General features: G+C 39.0%; 1 protein-coding gene across 6 annotated transcripts in view; it reads left to right on the top strand.

Annotated features, from left to right (window-relative positions):
- Positions 1–20973, top strand: part of LOC121524180 (triple functional domain protein) — a 137824-nt gene that overhangs the window by 104657 nt on the left and 12194 nt on the right. For 4 of the 6 annotated variants that reach the window (XM_041809452.1, XM_041809451.1, XM_041809450.1 and 1 more), the window contains 18 exons: positions 245–274; positions 2322–2464; positions 2551–2650; positions 2743–2986; positions 3098–3205; positions 3516–3709; positions 3791–3961; positions 12254–12349; positions 12532–12680; positions 12771–12837; positions 16571–16674; positions 16759–16828; positions 16912–17001; positions 17100–17192; positions 17408–17458; positions 17548–17625; positions 17788–17979; positions 20726–20906. In XM_041809452.1, coding sequence (XP_041665386.1) covers positions 245–274; positions 2322–2464; positions 2551–2650; positions 2743–2986; positions 3098–3205; positions 3516–3709; positions 3791–3961; positions 12254–12349; positions 12532–12680; positions 12771–12837; positions 16571–16674; positions 16759–16828; positions 16912–17001; positions 17100–17192; positions 17408–17458; positions 17548–17625; positions 17788–17979; positions 20726–20906 — 2161 coding nt within the window. The remainder of the gene's footprint in view (positions 1–244; positions 275–2321; positions 2465–2550; positions 2651–2742; positions 2987–3097; positions 3206–3515; positions 3710–3790; positions 3962–12253; positions 12350–12531; positions 12681–12770; positions 12838–16570; positions 16675–16758; positions 16829–16911; positions 17002–17099; positions 17193–17407; positions 17459–17547; positions 17626–17787; positions 17980–20725; positions 20907–20973) is intronic. The other 2 variants (XM_041809455.1, XM_041809453.1) reach the window with 1 other exon arrangement.

Here is a 20973-nt window from a genome sequence, read left to right as displayed (position 1 = left end):
GAGTGTATTGTAAATGAAGTGTGTCTCTGGAATAACTACACATGCTCTCTCACAGATACACACACCCTGTCACACACTTAGCATCCATTACAACATGCTTAACATTGAATTGGCCTGCGGTTGAGGCAGATTATCAGTGTTGTATGTTTATTCATGTCAAACTATTCTGTCAGCATAAAAATGTCATGTACATCTTCTTAAACAAAACCAGTGAAATTTTCTATTTTATATTTCAAATTCAAAGCTAAGTCAGGGATCCAAACATGGAGCGATGGTGAGTACAAACTATCCTACAACACAGCCCTCAGCCACTTCCCACAAGTCTGAAGAACACGCACCTCTTATCCTCTCTCTTCTTCTTGAACAGTGGCTCACATTTCTGTTGTTCATCTGATCCAAAGGAGATCAAAATGCCTGAGTTACGAGGCTGAAAGACTAGAGTGAGAACTTTTCTTGGGCAGTGATTCCTGACTACCTGTTCTAACAGCTGGCAAGGGATAGGTGGGAAACAGTTGGATGCAATAGCCAAACACTTCGTGGTGCAATTTAGAGCCTGTGAAAAATGATGAACAAGTGAGAAGAGAAGTCTGAATACTGTAGTTAAGTCATCCAACACCTTATTCTACACAGCAGCCACATTGTCTTACCAAGCTAGCCGGTTGCTCGTGCCTAACCAGCAGTGATGCTTCTGCTGCATTCATAGCGGATATGTGGACTTAGTTTGGCTTCCAAAACATTAAAGACGGTACTCAGACAACAAGACAGACCTGACAACATAGCGATAGCTTAGCGGCTAACAGGTAACGTGAAAGAAGCCTGCTGAAGCTACCGCTGGTTTTTACTCTTAATTACAGTCAATACTCTGTTTTACTTGTAAGGACCTGCGCCGTGTAGTGAACGTTAGTAATGACGGCTTCCGTAATATGATCAAAACACTGGCCCGTCACATAATGCCCTCCTCACGCCATCAGTCCAAGAGCTGGACATGAGGATCAGTCTTCCTCCACAAGCACCTTGTCATTAGGCAAAGACATACAAGCTGGTATCTCTGAAATATAAAAGATTTGAGTACATTTACTCTAAATTGATATATATTTATCTATATTGATTTATTTTTATAATTTTCTCATAAAAATCCTGAAAGCATTTTAATTTACTAAAACAAATGGGAAAAATCCTCTTCTTCAGATTTCATACAGGAACATGTATTTTATAATGCACTATTTTTTATTTATATACTATTCACATAAATTTAATACATTTTTATTAATAGATTAATTCTGTTATATTCCATGTTAACTTAAAATGGCATAGTTGTTATATATATACAATGCTTAACAAATTTATTAGACCTCCACCCAAAGTAAGGTTTATGCCACAGCTGCCCTAAATTAACAGCATTGGTAATTACCAAAATCATTTTTTAAGTTTCTGCAATGGTTAATACACCAATGTGTAGAAGCTCTTTAACCCAAATGATATTTTTAATGCTAAAATATAGTTTTTATTGTTATCCATTAATTTTTAAAGTTACTGCTTTACAAAAAAACTGAAAAAATAGTAAAGCACATTAATATTTTTTGATTAATATGTCAAATTATAGTTATTTACTGTCATTCCTGAACAGAAAAACGAGTTTTAGTGTTCGAATGTTGTGCTTGATTATTTCGGACTTCTCAGAGAAGCCCAGTGAGCCGGCTCAAATTTGGGTGAATTCAGTTTGAAATTCCTCATTCCTGTTCAAAATGGTAAAACGTGGAGAGCTCAGTGAAAATGAAAGAGTCCACAAAGCACTTCATGATGCTGGATGGTCTCTGAGACAAATATGACAGGTGGTCTAATAAATTTGTTAAGAACTGTGTGTGTGTGTGTGTGTGTGTGTGTGTGTGTGTGTGTGTGTATATATATATATATATATATATATATATACTGTATATGTAACACACATATACACCCATATACATACAAATATATATAAATATCGCAATATATCGCCCTGCTCATAGTATCACAATATATTGATATCGGCACCCCTGTATCAGGATATGCATGTCAGATTCTTGCGAATACACACCCCTAGTGTTGAGTTTCTTTGGACAGGGCTTTGGTGATGCAGCTGATACAGGACGCTGCAGGACGCTGCTGAAATGGTCTCATACAAAATGCAGTTATCAGAAAACATGGTTTCAGTTGAAAAGAGATGACGAGAAGTACATTCAGACTTGTGTGAAATGCACAGAGTGAAACAAGAATTCCAAGGAAAGTTGATTTCTGGACATCTTTTGACTTCTTGAACTTGTTCCATGATTTATTTATTACAGGCGTCAAGCATAGAGAACAAGCAGGACTGGATCAAACACATCAGGGAGGTCATTCAGGAGCGCACCATTCACCTGAGAGGAGCGCTGAAGGAGCCCATTCATATTCCCAAGGCGACCACAGCCAAGCACCACAAGGGGCGAAGGTAAGTGAGACACCTACTACTACAGGATGTCCTACCCAATTACTTTGGCTCAAACTCTGAGCTTTTATTGATCTTCTGTGTTTCAGGGATGGCGAAGACCTGGACAGTCAGGGTGAAGGAAGCAGTCAACCAGACACCATCTCTCTGGCATCCAGGACTTCACAGAACACACTGGACAGCGACAAGGTCAGCCTGCACAGACACACTGGTGATCAGAAATGATGTCCTCACATGTTACGAGAAGAGCTAAGCTCACAGAATAATCTTTGCTCCTTCAGCTTTCCGGTGGCTGTGAGCTGACGGTCGTGATCCATGACTTTGTGGCCAGCAACAGCAACGAGCTGTCGGTGCGGCGCTGCCAGACAGTGGAGGTATTGGAGCGCTGCCACGACAGACCTGACTGGTGCCTGGTCAGGACCACAGACCGCTCCCCTGCCATGGAGGGCCTGGTGCCCTGCTCCATGCTCTGCATTGCCCACTCCAGGTCATCCATGGAGATGGAGGGCATCTTCAACCACAAAGGTGCATCCCTTCCGCCGCTAATCAGTTTAGGGAATTTTACGAACTAAAGCTGAAAAATCTTCAAATGGTTTGATGAGCAAATGTACTATAAAACTCACTTTATCTCCACAGATACTCTGTCGGTATGCAGCAATGACTCAATCATGCCAGGATCATCTGCCACTCTCCAGCCTGGCCATGGCCTTGGCTCCCACACTTCCCCGGGGCCTAAAAGACCAGGTACAGTCACTCACGTGCATAGTTGCCCAAACTTTGTGTTGTATCTCTGCTCTCGAAATTCCCAGAAAAACTTAAAAACAGCAAGTAACATCAGAGCAGTGTCCGAAAAATAGAGAACTATGTTTGGAGTAGGTTGTCTTTCTGCCATGTCTATTAGAACAAAATCATGTGATTTTGCTCTATGCTGATGATTTATTGAGTATTCAAACTAAAAGGTTAACGGAGGTTTACTTTTCTTTGTTTCTTTAGTGCTTAAATAATCCTCCATAAAGGGGCAAACTGAATTTGTTGTGTTTGGATGGTTTCTAAGGTAACACCCTGCGGAAGTGGCTCACCAGCCCAGTGCGTCGGCTAAGCAGCGGAAAGGCAGACGGACACGTGAAGAAGCTGGCCCACAAGCACAAGAAGAGCCGTGACATCAGGAAGAGCGGAGAGATGACAATTGGGTCCCAGAAAGACTCAGACGACAGTGCTGCTACTCCTCAGGATGAAACTTTGGAGGAGGTGGGAACTTTAAAACATACACTCTTGATATAGTTGTTTTGTGGGATGTCGTTCACGTTATTCCCCCCTTGTGTGTTGCAGAGGGTTCGTAATGAAGGCTTGTCCAGCGGCACGTTGTCCAAATCCAGTTCTTCAGGGATGCAGAGCTGTGGAGAGGAGGAGGGAGAGGAGGGGGCAGATTCGGTACCTCTGCCTCCACCCATGGCCATCCAGCAGCACAGCCTGCTGCAGCCGGACTCACAGGACGACAAGGTGAGGAGAGGGAGGGGATAGCAGTGGGAGCAGAAGAGAGGGGTCAAAGAAATGGGACAGAGTCAGGGAGATGGGACTTTTAGAAAACTGAGTGTATAATTTGTGATGGGGACTGTACTCAGAACTGATACCAGCTGAAAAGCTGCATCTGTTTATTTATTTCAGACAGAAAAGAACCAAGTTATATCCTGTTTTTAGGGTTTGCCAGGAAGAATCTCTTTATAAGCATGACCTTTATGAGGGTATTCATTAAAATGGAAAATAGTTGTCATTTTTATGTTTTGATGGCTTTTATGCCTTTGTTGAAAGGTGAACAATAGGGTTATTTGACTGTTAGACCTTCTCATAGATTCATACAAGACATTTGTTTTTCAGAATTTTAGGATTTTAAAACCCTTGAACTGTTACCCCCTGATTTTCCTGCTTCTATACAAAGTGTTTTGTCATTAGCTGGCTGTTTTAGCTTTCAAAGAGACTCTAGAGCGGTAGTTCTCCAATTTTTTTTGCCCAAGGTACACCTAAGGTTAAGCCAGAATCTCAATGCACACCATATTTAAATCGATACAAAATAGAGTTTTTGATTATGTTACAGTCAAGATGGCCTATAAGGGGAGATAAAGGGGAGAGCTTTCTGGAGCCCAGCCAACTGTGGGATCATGGAGATGGCAAAATTGGGCAAAAAAGTGGCAAAACAAAGTCAGAAATGGTCAAAAATTGGTTAAAAAAAAAGTAAGCAAACAATGGGTTGAAACTGGCAAAAACTTGTTGAAAATGTCAAAATAGTGGCAGAAATGGGTTACGAGTGGCCTAAAATGGTTAAATGTTGTAAAAAGGTGGTAAAGACCTGTTAAAAGGAAAAAAAGGGCAAAATTCGGCAAAAAGTGGTCAAACAAAGGCAAAATTGGGCTAAAATGACCAAAAAGGTGGCATAAATAGATTACAAGTGGCAAAAAAGTGGAAAAGGGGTTAAAGTTGCTAAAAGGTGGTAAAAAGGGGTTAAAAGTGATAGGGAAAAATGGCCAAACAAGAACAAAATGGGGCGAAAAGTAGCAAAAGGGTAGCAAAAGTGGGTTAAATGTGGCAGAAATGGATCTGAAGTAGCAAATTGAAGTGGCAAAAATGCTAAAAAAAAACCCGAAGCAAAATGGTTTAAGTTGTCAAAAGAAGTGGCAAAAATTGGTGGAAAAATTGGTTGACTTGGTTAGAAATAGCATGAATTGATAATTTCAACACCAATTTCAACCCAATAATAGCTTGCCACGCTTTGAGGTAACTGTTAGCTAGGATGCTAGCACCAATGCTACTGATCCAACTCACATGCACTGATATCATCAATAAATCCCAACTGGGTGGGTCCCATTATCTGGGGTCTTTCAGGTGTCCAGCCAGCTCTGTGGGCAGGTCTGGGTACAGTACTTGCCATAAAGTTGTAGTAATAACATTTTGGGCAAACCTAGACTTGCCTTTAAGCACACCAGTGTGCCTTGCCACACCATTTGAGAACCACTGCTCTAGAGTAGTGGTTCTCTGCTGGGCTAGCCTCAGCACTACTGGTGCACCAACTCCAGTTCAGTTGGCCTGTTCTGATTTCCTAACCGTTTCTTCCCAGTCTGGCCAACTACTACCTGTTCATGCTATTACTGACAACAGAAGACAGGACCAAACCAACGTGTTAAAAAGCTCATCATTACACCCTGTCTCCCATGATAACATGTACATTTTGATTTGCATGTTGTCACAGCAATGGGAATTGGAGAAATTAAGTCATTATCATGAGAAACAGCTTTGCTATTAGAAGAAAATGAGTTAAATATGTTGAAATCTAAAGACACAACTAAAATTGATCTTTTATAAATCAAAACAAAGCTAAAATAATACGTATACATGTCCACTTCAGGCTTCTGTATGTAGTAGACTTTTTGCCACATTGTTTTTCTCAGACATACAATCATGGCCAACCGACAGCACCTCCTTAACCCACTTTTGGCTCCTGACCTACTACTTCTGAACCACGGCTCTAGAGCAGTGGTTCTCAGCCTTGGAGTTGGGACCCCATCTGGGGTTGTGAGACACTGAGAGGGGGTCTCCAAAAGCCCTAAAAAAAACTAAGAATATTTTTAAATTACACTGCTGCCAGTCTACACAGATTCAGCCAAATTGTAACCCCTTTTCATCATTTTTTCCCACCAATTTTAATAAAATTTTGCCTTTTAACACCTGTTTTTGTCAATTTTAAACTTTTTCCTTTTTTTCTGCCTGTTTTGCCTTCTGAACTAATTCTTGACACTTAAAACTAATGGTTGACCCATTATGGCCACTATTAACCCCTTTTTTCTACTTTTTACACACAATTTTTCCCATTTTAACCACATTTCACTGCCTGATCTGCCAATTTTGGTAGTTTAACCAATTTCTGCCATTATCTGCCAATTTTCTCTTTCTCAGTTAAACCTTTATTGCCAGTTTATATCATTTTTTCATCCCATTTCACCAAATTTCCAACCATTTTTGCCAATTTAAAGCCTTAACAGCCACTTTTTAACTCCATTTTACCACCATTTATGTCTATTTTTACCACTTTAACCCATTCTTGCCTTTCTTTCTGGGTTTTTTTTTTTGCCATTTTTATCTAATTTTTGCCACTTCTAACCCATTTGTGCTACTTTTGAAATCCAATGTCACCACCTTTTCCACCATTTTTTGCCATTATTAAACCGTTGTAGCATTTTTAACCCATTTTAGTAATTTTTTAACAAAGAGATTTACATTTTTTAGAGGCTATTTACCACACAAATGATCAAAAAAGATTTTTGTTTTTTTGATAAGAGTGGTTATTTTTTCAGGTTAAATACAAAATATGGATATCACTGCTTAACTTTACAGTCGACTATTTTTTTTTTTTTTTGTTCTTGCTCTCAAACGTACGTCACTTTGGATAAAAGTGTCTGCTAAATGACATCATAACATTTTGCTGACCTCCATGGGCCTCCAGTTGGGTTGGGTGCCAGAAAGCTCTCCCCTTTACCCCCCTCATGGACCACCTTGTCTGCACATGACTGTTCTTAATTGTGCATGGCTGTGTTCAACCACCCTTAGGTACAGTGGGGGTCCCCAGTCTCTGGAACCTTAATTTTGGGGGTTGTGGGCTGAAAAGGTTGAAAACCCCTGCTCTAGAGGACGGCACTACTTGTTCCTACTTCATTGAACTGCTGACATAGTGCATTGTTCCTGTTTCTGTAGAAACGTACAGTGTTGGCATGTGCAGTGTTTTCTGCTTACGTGAATGTCTAAAACAGCAATGCTTCTACTAGCTCTAGCTCTAGGTATTTGTTTTTAAAATCAAAGCCTTAAACTGAACCATCAAGACTGCTCACAGTTTGAGGTTATACTGCAGAAGTTATCAGACATTTATTGTGTATTTTTAGAAAGAGGAACAAGCCAACACCATGAGCTAAGATGATCTGATTCCAGTTAGATGATACCTTTCTTCACTGGTTCTTTTCCCTCTCATTGATGTTGTGTTTTTAGTTCTCGTAGGTTACTTTTCTCTCATTTCAGTCCTTCACTTCTCTCCAAAAGGGCATTTCCTGACACGGTTTTAAGTGACTCTTTAGTTTCCGTTCTGCATAACATTTTATCTCGGCATGTTGCATCAAATTTTTTCTTCTGTTCTAAAGCAGAAAAGCAATGACACATTTCAGGCACGTCAAGTCTCCTCCTCGATAAAAGCGGAGGCTCCTCTGACACTAATTTCTGTTTCTCTTTTGTTTTGTTTCCTGGTTGTATTGTTTACTGTTTGCCATTCTGTAGCATTACCTTGATTTATGTCCTGTCTTTGCTTTGTCTCAGTTTCCATACCTCTCCATCTGAAATGCCCCGTTCTTCCCCCTTCTGTCTTTTACCTCAGTCAGTTCTTCAAACCTCTCTATTTTCCCTCTTCTCAGCTTTAAATGCTCCCTGCTACAGGCTTTTTCTTTAGTTTTTACATCAGTCTGTAAATTCAGCAGAAATTAAGTTAGCAGCTTTAGACTTGAGTTTCTTCTTCGTAAACGACCCTTTAAGAACTCTACAAGTCACTCTTCCTAACTTTTTTATTATTTAAGCTCTCACTAAACCTTCCAGTGTTTCTTTAAGAGTTAATATTTTCCTCTTTCCACATTTTTATTTCCTTAAAACTGACCAGCGCTTTCTGCCCTGTCTCTACATCAAACCCCTTGCATCTTTATAAGGGCGCTACATGAAAATGTAGAGAAAAGGAAGAGGGTGCATGTGGGTCTTTCCTCCATCTGGAGTGAAATCTTATGGTGCTCTCTGCAAGTGTAAGTGCAGATCAGATTTCTAAAATAGCTCATTTACATCCACTTTTTGTTTTGAAATGCCTTGAGCCTGTTGGAATAACACCAAACTTTTTCAGCATGTTTGTCATAGAAGGAAAAGGTCGGTTGCTTAAAAAAGTGTCGGTATGAATACAGAAGGTGAAGTCTGTTAGATTCTCTACAGCTGAGCAGGCAGCTCCCCTGGACAATACTCTAAATCTGAGCCCACACTGAGGTGAAAATTCAAAAGCCCCCCTTGTTCCCATCATCCTCCAACCCCCTCCCTCACCCGCCCTGCTCGCTCGTCCTCATCTCCCTTTTACCCTCTGTGCGTTAACCTCATTAACCATGCGAGTAATTGGCATCTCAAAACGCTGGCGAGGCCAGAAGGGCACACAGCCTCACCCAGATTCCTAATTGGGGAAAGTCTTGAAGCACAGCACAGCAAGGGTGAGAGTCTCCTCGACTGTATATACACATACTCAATGACCTCTTTCTTTCCTTTTCACTTAGCATCCTTTTATTTCTAAGGCTGTACACCATCATCTCAGAGAGAAACATTCTCCATACAGTTTCTTTTTCTCCCCAGAACTCCCATCTCCATCATCTTCTGATTGCTTTTTCTCATATCTTCATTCAACCACAATTCTCTTTTATTTTTCATTTTTTAGAGTTAATCTCATTTACTTAATCTTTTCTCTTTCTTTCAACCTTAAGATCAGAAATCCCAAGCACTGGGGTTTTCTACTGGAAACATCTTTGGGATTTCGCTTCAAATTAAAGCATTGAACATTTAACACTTTTCACTGAGTCATTATTCATGCAAACAAGGAAAATGAAACATTTCACTTTGATAAAACTACTAAAGATTTAAGCTTCACAAGCTAATTTTGATCTTAGGCATGACTTTAAACCAGGGGTGTCAGACTCAATCACAGCAGGGGCCGGATTCTGGATTCAGGTCTAACCTGAGGGCCTAACAGGGTCACCTTTTTAACCAGAAACTGTCAACCTCATTTCACCAGTGATTAAATATGAAATAAAAACTTAGCACTGATGGTAAATGATTTTGACATTTAAAAATTAAAAAGTTAAGTTTAAAGGCTCACAATCTGAGAAAAGTACATTTATTAGGTCAAAAAGATCAAAACATGAAAATGAAAAATACTGTTTTTTAATGGCAAATATATTAGAAAGTCAAAATCATGAGCTTATCAAAATATGAAATAAATTTGTAATCATGAAATTAAAAGTCAAAATATGATTCCACATTTCAAATTGTGAGTCTAAAAGGTCAAACTATGAGATTATGAAGTCAAAGTTTGGAGTTAAAAGTACAAGGTAAAATACAAAATAATTGGTTTAAAAGGTCAAAATATGAATTAAAAAATCAGAATTATGAATCTTATAGCTCAAAATATTATATGAGAAGTCAAAATTATGAGTTGAAATGCTCAAAGTATGAAATAAAAAGTCAGAATCTTAAGTTTGAGTCCTAATTGTGAGATGCTAAATTAAAAATGTGAAATTAAAACACAAATTGATTATTTTTCCCACATCCCTGACTTCTTATCTAAATATTTTTACTCCTTACTTTTTCAGATTTTGTGAAAGGATATCTATATCTATAGATATATTAACAAGGATATCTTAAATCATCAGGATAAGTTCACATTTTTATGCTTGAGTAAATCTGCAGACCTCAGACTGATGGGACAGTTAGAAATATGAGATCATCTTGTGGGCCGGATTTAACTGTTCCACAGGCCGGATTTGGCCCCCGGGCCTTGAGTTTGACACCCATGCTTTAAACCATAAACTTATATGAAGCGATATCTTTTGCTTTCCATTGTTTCCAACGTATTACATATAGGTCCACACACACAGGGTTTAATCCCTGAAACTTTAAAGTACCATAGAAAATAAATGATTTATTCAGTATTTAAGACATTTTAAAAAGCTGTTGTAAAAAGATTAATTCAAAGGTCTTTTTAAATGAGATTGTATCAATGACAACTATTGTCTGAAAACTTTAAATTAGGGCTGTCAAGGGAAAATGCATTACATGCAATTAACTACGATCTACAATTAGTGCACTAATATGTTTTGCATGCTTTATTTTCATCTTCAACAAGCTTTGGTTTAGCAACATCAACATCTCCCTGCAGCTACAGTGACGTCAAATTAGTAGAATATAAGGCTGAATGATTTGGGAACATAATAATAAATAAATAATAAATAATCTTATTTCAATTTTTTTGCAATTTGATATGCAATTATTCCTTAAGCTCCTGATCTTATGTATTTTCCAACAAACATAAGCAATAAATCATGGTATATTATAACAACACAATATTAGATTAAACTAGGGCTGAATAATTTTGAAAAAAATACCTAGCTGTGATGATTTTGACTCATATTGCAGATTGGATATGAATTATTGTATTAAAGGGAATGATCATTGTAATGTCATCCTCATCATATTTAATCAGAAAAATGAACAAAAATGAAGAAAGTAGGATTTTTTTGTCGTCTATTCTAAAAAAGATGGATCTTGAATGATTGCATGGTATGTAATGTATAACATCTCTGCTGCAAAAGAAAGTTTTAAACCGGTATTTTGACTCAAATTTCAGGTTAAAGAAATATTGCAGCTTCTACGATTTGAAAATTACAGCTGGGGATATTGCTGTTGAATCTAATTATCGATTAATTGCCCAGCCCTAGAAGAATATTTAATTTCAGTTTAAAAAATCTCAGTGGACGAGTCAGAAATCAGCAGATTCATCAAATATATACTTTTTTACTGTTCACATATTTCCTTTTCAGTTCATAACAACCTCCTTTTTTTCTGTGGTTGAGTTCAGGCCTGGGCAATTAATCGCAAATTAGATGAAATCCTAAAATGGCCTGCAGCAATTTTCAAATCACAGAGGGTGCAATATTTCTTTTACCTGAAATTTGTGTCGAAATACCAGTTGAACTCAAACTTTTTTGCAGCAGAGATGTTATGCATTAAATGTCATGCAATCACTTTATTGCCATATTTTTTAGAAAAGTGTAAAAAAAAAATCCTATTTTCTTAATTTTTCTGATTTTTTCTTTTTTATATGAGAATTTCATAAAAATTATCATTCCCTTTAATGCAACGGTTCATATCTAATTAGCAAAATAAGTTGAAATCATAACAGTTAGATATTTTTCAAAATTGTTCAGCCCTAGTTACCTCCGCCAAGGAGGTTATGTGATCGGGTGGGTTCGTTCATTGGTTAGTTAGTTTGTTTGTTTGCAACATGACTCAAAAAGTTGTGGACACATTTTGATGAAATTTTCATTAAATGTCAGAAATGGCATAAGGAAGAAGTGATTAGATTTTGTGAGTGATCCGGATCACTGTCTGGATCCAGGAAGTTTTTAAAGGATTCTTCACTATTGGGAGGTAGGGCTAATGGTGGAGGTCTGTGCTCTCCGAGTGCTTTTCTAGTTTGATTTGATATTGTGTTGGTTATAATATAGAATAAATAATAGCTTGTTTTTGTTAGAATACAGGAGGCGAGGAACTTAAGAAATAGTGACATATTAAATCCCAATATTGGGTCAAAAATTCACAATAAGATAATTTTCCCAGATCGTTGAGTCCTTGTTGAGTTCATGTTACCCATAAACGCAGGTCTGATTGAAAATGGAAGTCAGTTACCCTTCATTTAAGACACTAGAAAAATCCAACATGACACAAAACAGATTTAAATGCAAAATAATGGAATTTTAGGATGTGATCAAAAGGGTTTGATTAATCAGAATTGACCAGAGAAATCCTGAGATTAATCGCAGTTAAAACTGTTAATCTTTTGACAGCCCTACTTTAAAAACTGTGCTAAAAGCTGACCCAGCTCAGAAGTTCTTGTCTGATCTAAGCATGGATCCACCTCTAATGCTCTCCTTCCTCCTCACTCCTCTAATCTCTGTTACCATCCAGACCTCTTCTCGTCTGTCCGTCCGGCCGTCCAGTTCAGAGACACCCAGTGCTGCTGAGTTGGTGAGCGCCATCGAGGAGCTGGTCAAAAGCAAGATGGTAGGAGACAGAAACCCTCTGAAACTGATGTAGAGCTTTTGCTTTGATGGGTATAAAGAGTGTACTTCAAAGACATGGGTGCAGTTAAAACATCTGAAGTGTTTCACTGCATTCTCACAGCTTCTAACCACGTGCTCGTCATGCACATGCTCAGTTTAATGTGTTGCTTTTCTCTGGTGCAGGCTTTAGAGGACAGACCAAGCTCACTGTCTGTAGAGCAGGGAGACAGCAGTTCTCCTTCCTTCAACCCCTCTGATAACTCCCTCCTCTCCTCCTCCTCCCCGATGGAAGAGATGGATGAACGCAGGACCAGCATCCTCAAGAAAAGACAGTATGTCCGCTTCATCTCAAAGATATGTTTGGAAAATCTTGATGACTTTACTCTTGTGTTTTCACGTAACGTTTTTCTTTATTGTGTTAGTTACATTCTGCTGGATTTGGTGGAGACGGAGAGAGATTACGTCAGAGACCTGGGCCTGGTGGTGGAGGTGAGTGGATGTGTTAGGAGCTGCTTGTTTGGTAGTACATCACTACATTCTTGTTAGCCTGATTAATTCCTCTTCATATCTATACCCATAGCCCTGAACCCTACTCAGAGGCATATTCACGTAGCTCAGGGGTGTCAAACTCAAGGCCCGGGGGCCAAATCTGGCCCCTAGTACAGTTACACTCAGCCCGCCATATTCCTATTAAGACTGGTCCAGCGGTTTAAGGTCTGCAGATTTCTTCCAGTACAAAAATGTAAACTTACCCGATGATTCAAAATATCCTTGTTAAGTCTTTTTTTTAAGTGAAGAGTACAAATAATTACAAAAAGTCATAAATGTTGCAAACAAAATTATTTTTGATTTCATGTCATATTTTCAATTTTGCACCTCACAATTATGACTTAAGCTTATGACTGTGACTTTTAATGTAATATTTTAACTTTTCAACTCATAATTTTGACTTTTTATGTAATTTTTGACCTTTGAAATTCACAATTTTAAAATTTAAGTCATATTTTGACCTCTTTAAACACATAATTTCACATTTTATGTCATGTTTTGACCTTCCTAAATCCTAACTTTGACTTTTAAGGCCATATTCTGACCTTTTAGACCCACAAATTACAAATCTGACTCATATTTTGACCTCTAAAACTCATGATTTTGACTTTATCTCTCATACAGTTATCTTTTAAAAACATTTTTAACTTTTAATTTTTGTGTTTTGACCTTTTGAACAAATAAGTTTGACTTAACTTATCATTTTGACTTCTGTTTTATCTCAAAATCATTTATCATAAGTGCTCATTTTTCCCCCTGTAATTAATTGCTGGTCAAAATGAGAATGACAGTTTATGGTTAAATGCTGACTCTCTTAGGCTCTCGGGTTCAACCTTAATCCAGAATCCGGCCCCTGCTGTGATTATGTTTGACACCCCTGACATAGCTAATGTGAAACTCCTCAAAAATGTAACTACATATGAAAACAACACAGAGAACAAGCCTTCTGATTGTCTGCTGGGTATCTGCCAGTCCCTGTGAACTCTACAGTGAGATAAATGGCTGCAGGCGACAGTACAACCAGTCACACTGTCTTGCTGGTATCCACATCTCTCTCATTGGATGAACAAAATTCCCTGTCCTCTCCCTCAGCTGATTTAGCAGCATTTTCCATCTCTGTCAGTGTCCCCTCTTTTTTATTCTATGCAGTAACTGCAGTATAATCAACTGCTGCTCATTATTTATTACTTCTAGCTCCTATTTAATATGTTTGGTTTAAGATGCCATGCTTTCCTGTGTGCAGTCAAGCAGGAAATATGGTGGCAGAACCTGGAACTGGTTTAGAAACTAGTGTTTGAGGGAAGTATTGCTCAGCCACACCAATCCTCAAGCATGTAGTGCTCACAATGGCGTAGCCCCCTACAGTGTTGCTACACCGTAGATTTGATTTTTAAGTATAAAACAGGCTTTAGAGATCCTTAAAGTATGATTATATTTGTCTGTATAGTCCATTAAAGAGTATTCATACCCCCTTCCCTTTGTTGGTTAGTTTATTGTCCCTTCTGGGAAATTCTTTTACACAGATTCTGTACATACAGGTATAAGAACGCATTAGAAGAAGAACACATAGCATTCGCTTCCAGCAGTGAATTCCAATTCCAAATCAGTGTTTTTAAGCCGAGCTCTGTTGTATCTGAATGTCCTGTATCTGCATCCAGAAGGCAGTAATGTAAAGTACTGGTGGAGTGGGTGGGTGTGATCTTGTGTTATTGCGTTTGTGATGCATCCAGTGGCTTTGGTGTTTAACTGAGTGAGACTGGGAGTCAGGAGGCCGATAAGCTTTGAGGCAATATTGGTTGTTTTTGTGAGGACATTCTGGTTTTTGATTGTGAGCATATTGTAAAAGCATGTGGATCAGTACATGAGAACAGGTTGAACAATGCTTTTATAGAGTAGAAGGCAAGCCTGGGCAATATGGCCTAAAAATCTAATCCCCGATTTTCTTTTTAAAAATTCGATTCACAATTTTAAACGATTTTTTCTTATCCTTGTTTAAAAACACACACAAATGACCAAAAATAATAAAAGCATGTTTTATTTTATGAAAAAAAGGTAACAAATACCGACTGAATTTTCCTCTTGGGTAAGAGCAAGTTGTAATTTGGTCTAAAAAATGCACTTTTTACTGCAAGGAGATTTGTTTACATCAACACAGAAGGGTGCCATTATTTGCAGAAACTTGTGATGGCATACAGAATTCATGTCTCAGCATAACAGGGACAAAAAAAAAGATTTTTTTGAAAATCTCTGTATGTTCAATATTGTGCTATTGCTCCTATAGTTTTCGGTTTCACTTCTGTAACGCTGCCACAGTTGACTACAGCTTATTTTCTATTGGGGCGTTCACAATAAAAGCCCTCAATAAATATCAACATCTCCAGACTTTTATTGTGAGGGAATTGCTGGAAGTAGTGTTTTATCACTGTCCAAAGATGCAAACCTTAACCAGGTCCAAACAGCAGACGAAAGTATGCATTTACACTCAGCATTTGCGCCGGTAGCCGTGCTGTTGTGTGTGCGTCTCTGTGGTGATGGAGGGGGAGGGTGTAAACGACGGGTGTCCCAGGGGGAGAGAAAGACGAGCGTGGAGGAATATCGGAAAATCTAGATTTCTATGTTTTTGTTCGTCCTAACAAAAAAAAATACGAATTAATTGAAAAAAACGATTGATGGTTGGATGTTGGTGTGTGTGAGTCCCGAAGACTATTTCTTTTGTTTTATTAAGGTTCAGGTGGAGATGGTTTTGTTTGCACCACTGATTAAACTGCAGGGTTGAGTTCTGATATTTCTGGAGTGAATGTCCGTGAGAAGGCCCAGAAGTGCGGTGTCATCTGCATATTGTCAGTTTTGTTTTGTTGCAGCCTGATGCTTCAGTCGAAAAAAAAACTAACTTTTTATTCTCATTAATCATTAGTTCCCCATAATGGCAAAGTGAAAAGGCATTGTAGAAGTTTTTGCAAATTTATTCAAATGAATCATTGAAATATCGCTTTGACATAGGTTAATCAAAACACTAAATCTAGCTCCAGTTCCTCCCAGTTCTCTGATCATTGCTAAGATGTTTCTACACCTTCCCTGGAGTCCACCTTTGCTAAATTAAACCAATTGGACATGATTCTGAAGGCTCACACCTCTCTATAGAAGGCCTCAGAGCAAAAACCAAGGCACAAGGTCAAAGGAACTGCCTGCAGAGCTCAGAGACAAGACTGTTGACAGGCACAGATCTGTTGCACCTCTAGAGATCCTGTGTGGAGATGGGACACAGTTCCAGGAGGACAGATGTCACTGCAGCCCTCCACTGATCTGGGCTCTATGGCTGTGCCTTTCCAGATAATGTCCTATCAACTGAATTTACCACAGGTGTACTTCAGTAAAGGTGTTAACATCTCAGCAATGATCAAGAGACATGAACAACCTGAGCTACATTTACTGAGTTGTTGCAAAAGCTCTGAATACTGATGTTAATGTGATTTTTTTTTTTTGCAAACATTTTTAAAGTTCTGTTTTCACATGGTGAGTTACTGACTGTGGAGTCTAGCGGAGTAGTTTTCATGGTACACCTGATTTATTTATGTATTATAAAATTTCACAACTGTATTAATATGAATTTGCTGAATTTCAAAAGTTGCTGTTGTACATTTGTGTTTATTTGTATTTGTGTCTCAATCATAAGGGCTACATGTGCCGGATGAAGGAGGAGGGTGTCCCTGATGACATGAAAGGAAAAGACAAAATCGTTTTTGGGAACATCCACCAGATCTACGACTGGCACAAAGAGTATGTGGGAAAAAAATCACAGGGTACGTCCTGTTTAGATCGACTGGTCTCTGAACTTTAATCTTTGTTTTTTGTCTTGCTCAGTTTCTTTCTAGGGGAGTTGGAGAAATGTCTAGAAGACCCTGACAGACTGGGGCCGCTCTTTCTCAAGCAGGTTTGTCCGTAGTTATACCAGCTTCTTCTCTGTAGGAATTTGCCTACATCAGATCCTGTTATAATCGTGTTCTTATTATGCAGGAACGGAGACTCAACATGTATGTGGTGTACTGTCAGAACAAGCCTAAGTCAGAGCACATCGTCTCAGAGTACATCGACACATACTTTGAAGTATGAGGCTATCATTTTTAAGATCTCCCCCATCAGATACTACAAATCTTATTTTAAGAATCGGCCTTTTAAGTGACTCTGACCTTTGAACATTGTAGGACCTGAAGCAGCGGCTGGGACACCGGCTACAGATCACAGACCTGCTCATTAAGCCAGTCCAGAGGATCATGAAGTACCAGCTGCTGCTAAAGGTTGGCCTGTGTACTTGACAGCAAGGGGTCTCAGAACTTTGACTGCTGCTAACACCCCCTTTATTTTAGTCTTACCATCTGAACAACTATAATGGCATGCTAATTCAGAAAACATCACTGTATTTGCTTTCTTCATATGAAAATAATAACTACTCATAACTTGCATAGATATAGAAAAGTGTAGAAAGTTAAGCTGGTTGTTTTTCCTGTCACAGGATTTCCTGAAACACTCTAAAAAGGCTGGGCAGGAGTCTGTGGAGCTGGAGGTGAGATGATGATAACATGCTTCTGAATTCCTTAAAAAAGACATTTGGAGCTGTAGCATTAACCCTCTGGTCATTTCTGATTCTTGCAGAAGGCAGTGGAGGTCATGTGCATCGTGCCAAAAAGGTGTAACGATATGATGAATGTTGGCCGGCTTCAGGGATTTGATGTAAGAAATCACACTGCATTGTAAATGAGCGAGCCAGTACACTCATCAGCTAAACACACTCTTCACAGCACGCTTTGCTTGTTTACAGAAACTCTAATATCAGTAGATTTTTCTCCTAATGCCATCCTTCTTTCGTCCTTCATCTGTTTTCTTCTTCTTCAGGGGAAGATCGTGGCTCAGGGCCGCCTTTTGTTGCAAGACACGTTCATGGTGTCCGACCCCGAGGGCAGCCTGCTCGGCCGGATGAAGGAGAGGAGAGTGTTTCTGTTTGAGCAGCTGGTTATCTTTAGCGAACCCCTGGACAAAAAGAAAGGTTTCTCCTCACCAGGCTTTCTCTACAAGCACAGCATCAAGGTAACACATGTGCAGGAGTATGTGGAGCAAGGATGAGTGCTGCTGCATTATCAGTGGAAATAAGGGTGTGTAGATAGCAGTCAATTACAATGTCTTTAGCTCCCTCTGGTGGACAAACTAAAGCCTGTGAACAAGAATTAGATGATCAGTAGAGCAGTAGATTTACATCTAAAAAGGTAGGATCAAATAACATTAAAGAAATACTTAAAAAATAAGTTTTGCAACTATTTACAACAACTAACTATTTACATGACAACCAAGAAGGTTTTCATGTAAATACATGGACAAAACCACAGTCGCTATTAAAGTTTATTTTTAGCCATAGTAAAGTCTTCTAGATCAGAAAAACCTTATTTGTATGTATTTTCCTTTTATGTGTATCAGTACAGTGGATAGGAGGAGGCTTGATGATACTGCCCAATTATTGCTGTGCAATGCTAATAAAACCATCATTATATATTATATATGAGCTTTTACAACAAACATACTGCAGAAATCTGAATCAAAAGCTTTAAAATGAACCCTGCATGATCAGTCTTGTTGTCATGTAACAGCGAGTACGCCCACCTGAGGGCCCCATGGGGGTGGGAAGGAGGATTGACACAACCCAGGCCATGCTCTGGATGTCTTTGGGGCATGGGAAAATAATCTGATGAAAACAAAACAAAAACTACAGCTTTAGGGTGGAGTTATGGGTAGATGTGGCACTTAAACATAGCCTAGGGTCCTGTTAGGGCAGGTAGGAGGGTGGCCACACCCCCCTGGTTGTCGTGTGTATGTTCTAGGCACCTGAAAACTGTTGATGGATGCTGGGTGTATTACCAGGGTGCAAAGAAATGCTGTTAAGCTCGACCTTGGCTGCCGAGCGACACACGTACATGTCAAATGTGTGGACATTGACTCTGGCCGCCCTCCCTCCTCTCTTCAGCCCAGGTTTGTGGAACATCAGGACTGTGAAGAACCGTTAGCGCTCTACATGCCTAAAACTTCCACACAGTACTGTTTGTACGCCGACATCGGTAGAATATGTTTGAAATCTGTTTCTTGATGAACCAGATGTTTAATAAAGTTGTTCCCCAAACTTCTACTATTTATGAAGCTTTCTGTTTCCACACGATTCAAAATGTTGCAGGTAAAGATAAACACAGTACGAAAACACTTCTGGTTTGTGCTTTTCAAAGTAAAAGCCCACTTTAGCATTCCTTAGGTGAGTCTCCCTTGGTACATAATGATTTTATTTTGTAAAGCTACCGGCACACTTCCGCTATACACTGATTGCAGTCACTTGTAGGGAGGTTAGTTGAGGTAAAACTTAGGAGGAATGACAGAGCTTCGTCAGTAGGGAGACTAAGTCAACACGCAGCAAACTCGTGTCTGGTGTGAAAGCTGTGACAGTGCGTGCCATAGTGGCACGTGCAACAGCAAAACATACTGCCAGTCTGGAAAATCAGTTACATGGCATCCTCTTGGTGAGTTTTTAAACTCAAATGACTTAAAATGCAGATATCTAGTGATTTTTTAGTTCAGTAAAAAATATGAGCGAAAGAAGTTTTTTTTGTCCCCACAGCAGTTCAGCTCCTGAACTCTAACCTCTCTTTACTCCAGCATCACATTGATGCTCTGTCCCACAATAGACAGTTTTCCTCCTGTCCTGGCTGCACATGGCACTTGAGTGCTAAGCGTCATCGGGCAATACTTCCCATACCTTTTTATTTTATTTTAGTTTGTGCAGTTTGCACATGTTGTGTTTTGGATGTTGTGTTTCTGTCCATGTTGCTGCTCTCTGTGCCTTTGAATTGCCCACCAGTGACAAATAAAGTGTTTTGAATTAAATCAGAAGAGAATTTTATGCAGACATGAAACACACTTGACCAGAGGCTTGTGTGTGGAAGCTCTCACACTGTTATCTAGTCAGATGAGCTGACCTCAGATTTGTTTTTTGCAGATTTATTGGTCAAATTATAAAAGCTTTTTGGAATTATTTAGAGTTTATTTTAGATATGGAAGAAACGTGCAGCTAAAACATGAGCTAAAGCTATTCCTGATACTATATTATTACTTTATAACACTAAATTTTGTCATGTAAAATTAAAAATGTTGTTTCAAATCACATAGTTTCTCACTTTGGGCAGGCCTATGATAAAATTAGACTTAAAGTCCAATGATTAAATCATGATTGTATGATTTAATTCTATTTCCCATACTCAAGCCATTTATCAGGAACTCTGTCTTGCGTATTCTAATTTTGCAACAGCTGATAATGCATGCTAGTTTTTCTCTTTTTGCCAGAGACTGCAGTCATTTAGCTGGCCCTACTGCCAGCACTAACACTGGTACTTGTAGATTCTGTAAATAAAACTGATCTCTAGTTTTGGAGACCTGTCTCCAGAGTTTTGAACGTGAGGCTTTACCATTCTTGATTCTTGATTCTTGATCTTGATACAGGGTCGAGGCGTTCCCTGTTGTATCTTACATTTGTTATGCCCCAAGCAGCATCCCAACTTTTTTGAGGCGGGTTGTAAAAAAAAAAAAAAAAAAAAAAAAAAAAAAAAAGACTAAAATGTTTATCCATTACTATTTGAAGTTTTTGGTTAAATCTTAAGTGGCATGTTTGGGGATAATGTTATGACACTATAACTGAAAAGAAATAATATACCTTTACTAACACAACATTAAAGCTCAGTGCTGACCTTAAACAGCGGTTTATAATAAGTCATTATCCACCCTTTGGTTTGCCCTTCTACAGGTGAGCTGTTTGGGTCTAGAGGAGAATGTAGAAGGAGATCCCTGCAAGTTCATGCTCACTTCTCGGTCAGCAAACGGCACCTTGGAGTCCTTTGTGCTGCACTCCTCACACCCAGGGGTTCGTGAGGTCTGGACCCTTCAGATTGGCCAGATACTTGAGAGCCAGCGCAATTTCCTCAACGGTAGGGTCACCTACAATCACACACTAGTGGGTGTGTCTCAGAGAAGAAATCATTTGCAATATGGACG

Source organism: Cheilinus undulatus, linkage group 16 (assembly GCF_018320785.1).
Source record: "Cheilinus undulatus linkage group 16, ASM1832078v1, whole genome shotgun sequence".
NCBI classification, from domain to species: domain Eukaryota; kingdom Metazoa; phylum Chordata; class Actinopteri; order Labriformes; family Labridae; genus Cheilinus; species Cheilinus undulatus.
Note: the sequence above shows the minus strand (reverse complement) of the source record. Positions and strands in the feature narration are given on the sequence as shown.